Source organism: Apis dorsata, unplaced genomic scaffold (assembly GCF_000469605.1).
Source record: "Apis dorsata unplaced genomic scaffold, Apis dorsata 1.3 scaffold_256, whole genome shotgun sequence".
NCBI classification, from domain to species: Eukaryota; Metazoa; Arthropoda; class Insecta; order Hymenoptera; family Apidae; genus Apis; species Apis dorsata.
Window position 1 is genome coordinate 1,137,965 of NW_006263534.1, and position 3,027 is coordinate 1,140,991.

The 3,027-nt window shown below is 43.6% G+C and overlaps 1 protein-coding gene across 2 annotated transcripts in view; it reads left to right on the forward strand.

Moving 5' to 3' along the window:
- Positions 1-6: 6 nt before the first annotated feature.
- LOC102675552 (cyclin-dependent kinase 5 activator 1) overlaps positions 7-3,027 on the forward strand; it is a 14,922-nt gene continuing 11,901 nt past the window's right edge. The window contains exons 1-2 of one of the 2 annotated variants that reach the window (XM_006616249.2): positions 7-755; positions 1,500-1,745. In XM_006616249.2, coding sequence (XP_006616312.1) covers positions 309-755; positions 1,500-1,745 — 693 coding nt within the window. In that variant the 5' untranslated portion in view covers positions 7-308. The remainder of the gene's footprint in view (positions 756-1,499; positions 1,746-3,027) is intronic. The other variant, XM_006616250.2, reaches the window with a different exon arrangement.

A 3,027-nucleotide genomic window follows, 5' to 3' on the forward strand; every position in this document is an offset into this window, starting at 1 on the left:
AACCGGGTCAGAACCCAGGTCACCAGGCTCAGAATCCTGGCCATCAGGGTCAAAACCCGGCCAACCCGAGTCAGAACCCAGGTCATCAGTCGGCGAATCCGGGTCATCAGACTCAAAACCCTGGACACCAGCCCCAAAACGTGAGACAACAGAGTCAAAATCCCGGTCATCAGGCGACGCAGACGCAACAACAGCCGCAGCCACCGTCTCAACCGCAACCGCAACCACCGCCACCACCACCACCACAACAACAACAACAACAACAACAACAACAACAACAACAACAAGTAGAGAACCGAACCAGCAACATGGGTACCGTGTTGTCGTTCAGCCCGCGTGACAGACGCGGTTCCGTGTATCCACCACCGGGTCATCAGCATCCCGCTGATTTCACGTTGAACAATTTCAATTACGAGCAGTTGAACAACGCGAAGAACCGAGAGAACAAGAGCGGCGTTGCTACGGTGGCGCCGGCGCCGCCTACGAATCATCCGCCTACGAACAATAACTCGTTGCAAAACAACAATATCAACCTGAACAACAACGACAACGCGAGGATCATCTCGGAGAAGAACGCCCTCGAGAAGAACCTGAAGAAACACTCGTTGTTCATAAACGCGTTATCGTGGAAACGGTTCAGCACGTCGAACAACAACAAGAAGAAGCTCGACAATAAGAACAAGAACATTGGGTTCAGGCAACCGCTCGATAACATACCCATCGTCGATAAGAATAAGAATATACAGACGCCTCAGGTGAATCCCGTTTTCTTATTATTACAAACAATATCGAGTTTTTCTCGATCAAAATTCAAGTTCATTGACATGAAATTTTTTTCTTTATACGAAATACTGGAAAAGTATAAAAATACCATATAGTGGCATCTTTTTCGAGAAATCTTTTTCATCGATATTAATTATTGAATGATATTAAAATTAACTGAATATAAATTCTGAAAGGGTAGTCACAATCAATAATACGATACTGTGTATCGTAGATTTTTCTTTTTTTTTTTTATGAATCCAAGGACATCGAAAACGTCCTCTATCTATAAGTACAATATGATGCAACGGTTTACGTGGCGATTGCGGCAACAGTGGCCCATTTTCACCTAGATATCCACCAAGTAGCTTCGAACCGTAGTCTCGTGCAAAGAGCATCGTAGGTGCTTTGACCCTAGATACGATCGAAAGAGTATCGATCCTATCTACGTTTCCCTTCGTCTACGTTTCACGGTTGTGTATTTTTCTCCCCCTCTGGGCGAAACAGATTCCCTCAAAAGGAGCTCCTTTCAATTTTTATCGGCCTCCACCTCCTCGTCAAGGATTCCGCGTCTAAAACGGAAACCGAGACTCCCCGCTCGACGGACGGAATTATTTATCGCCACCCCACCTTTTCACCTTCGAAACGTACCTCCCTCTTTATTGGTGTGCGTGTGTATGCGTGTGCGTGCGTGCGTGTATTTTTGCGAAGGGATTAATCCGCCATTTTATCGGAAGCAGACGAAACCGCCGGCGTCGAACAACAATCACAACACGCACAACCCGACGTGCGAGAAGCTCGTGCAGAAGCCTTTGCCTCCGAAGCCAAGGAAAACCGTGATCCAGGCATCGACCTCGGAATTGCTCAAATGCCTCGGCGTCTTCCTTCACAGGAAATGCACCCGTTTAAGAGACTTCCAGGCTGGCGACGCTGTCATGTGGCTGAGGACTGTCGACAGAAGCCTGCTGCTTCAAGGATGGCAGGTGAGTAATTTTGAGGGGAAAAAAAAAAAAAGAAAAGGACGTAAGGAAACGAGGTCTACGATTTCGTGTACAATGATTTCGAATGCTCCAGAGTGCTCCATTCGATTATTTGGAGGTAAATATGTTTCAGAAACTCTTGATCTTGCTTTTGATCTTGAGGATTTTTTAGTTTAGATACTTTAGGAAGCAGAGAAGTCGTGTCAAAAATCAATTTCTGTGGAGAAGTTATTAATTTAGAGGAGATATTTTAATTATTTAGTATACACGAGATAGAAAGAAACGAAGAAATTTGTGTTTCTATCTTCCACGTATTTTATTCGATGAAATATTTTTTAAAGAAATTAAATTTTCTAGTGGTTGGAGAGTTTTTAGAAGTTACGAAAGTTATTAATGCATCCAATGCAATTAAAGTCGACCTTCGTGCCTTCTCTGTCTAGAAAATGGAACACTCTGTACAGTTCTCTAATTATTACATACCTCTCCGATATAATAACGTTCACAACGAATTCTTAAAAAAAAAAAGAAAGAAAGAAAAAAATGTTAATTGGTCGAAACGAAAATTAAAATTACTACTACTCTTCTATTTATAATACTTTCTTCGTATGTCATATCTTCATATGTCAAAAGCATTATTAAATTGTTAGAGGCACGGTTTCAAGAACGAAACATTACCTCACCAGAATACGTTCAAACAACGGATCTCGCTCGATAACAGAGCAACCAATTAGCGATAACGCGATAATTAATATTTATCCTGAGCACGAGGCATTCCATACCCGTTATCTGATCAAAGCTATCCATCATTATCGCGATAATGAGTTAATTAAGGCAGGCGCCAAAAAAACGATTCACCTGTTATAACGATCAAATTACCATTAGCCAGAGGCGAGAGGAACGAAAGCTCCTGTCTCGGATAAGCTTCACCGATCGAAAACAAGGTTCCAACGGGGCGGAAGATTATTTGCCTCGCGGCTCGAACCGAATCCTCGTCGTCATCGATCGTCCATTCCTCCTCGTGTCGATGCATATTGGGGGAGGATTGGTGAAATGAGAGAATGGTGGCAACGACGAGAGGAAAGGGTGTCACCGCTTCTTACTTGTTAAACGAAAACGAGATCCGCCATTGAACGTGCGTTCAATTCATATTCACCCTCCACTCCGCTCTTTCTTACGTCGAACTCTCGCTCTTCTTCTTTCGTTTTCCACTCTCCAGGGTGCACGTTAATATACGCGGTAACCCGCTGGAATACTAGAGCCAGAGAGAGAGAGAGAGAGAGAGAGA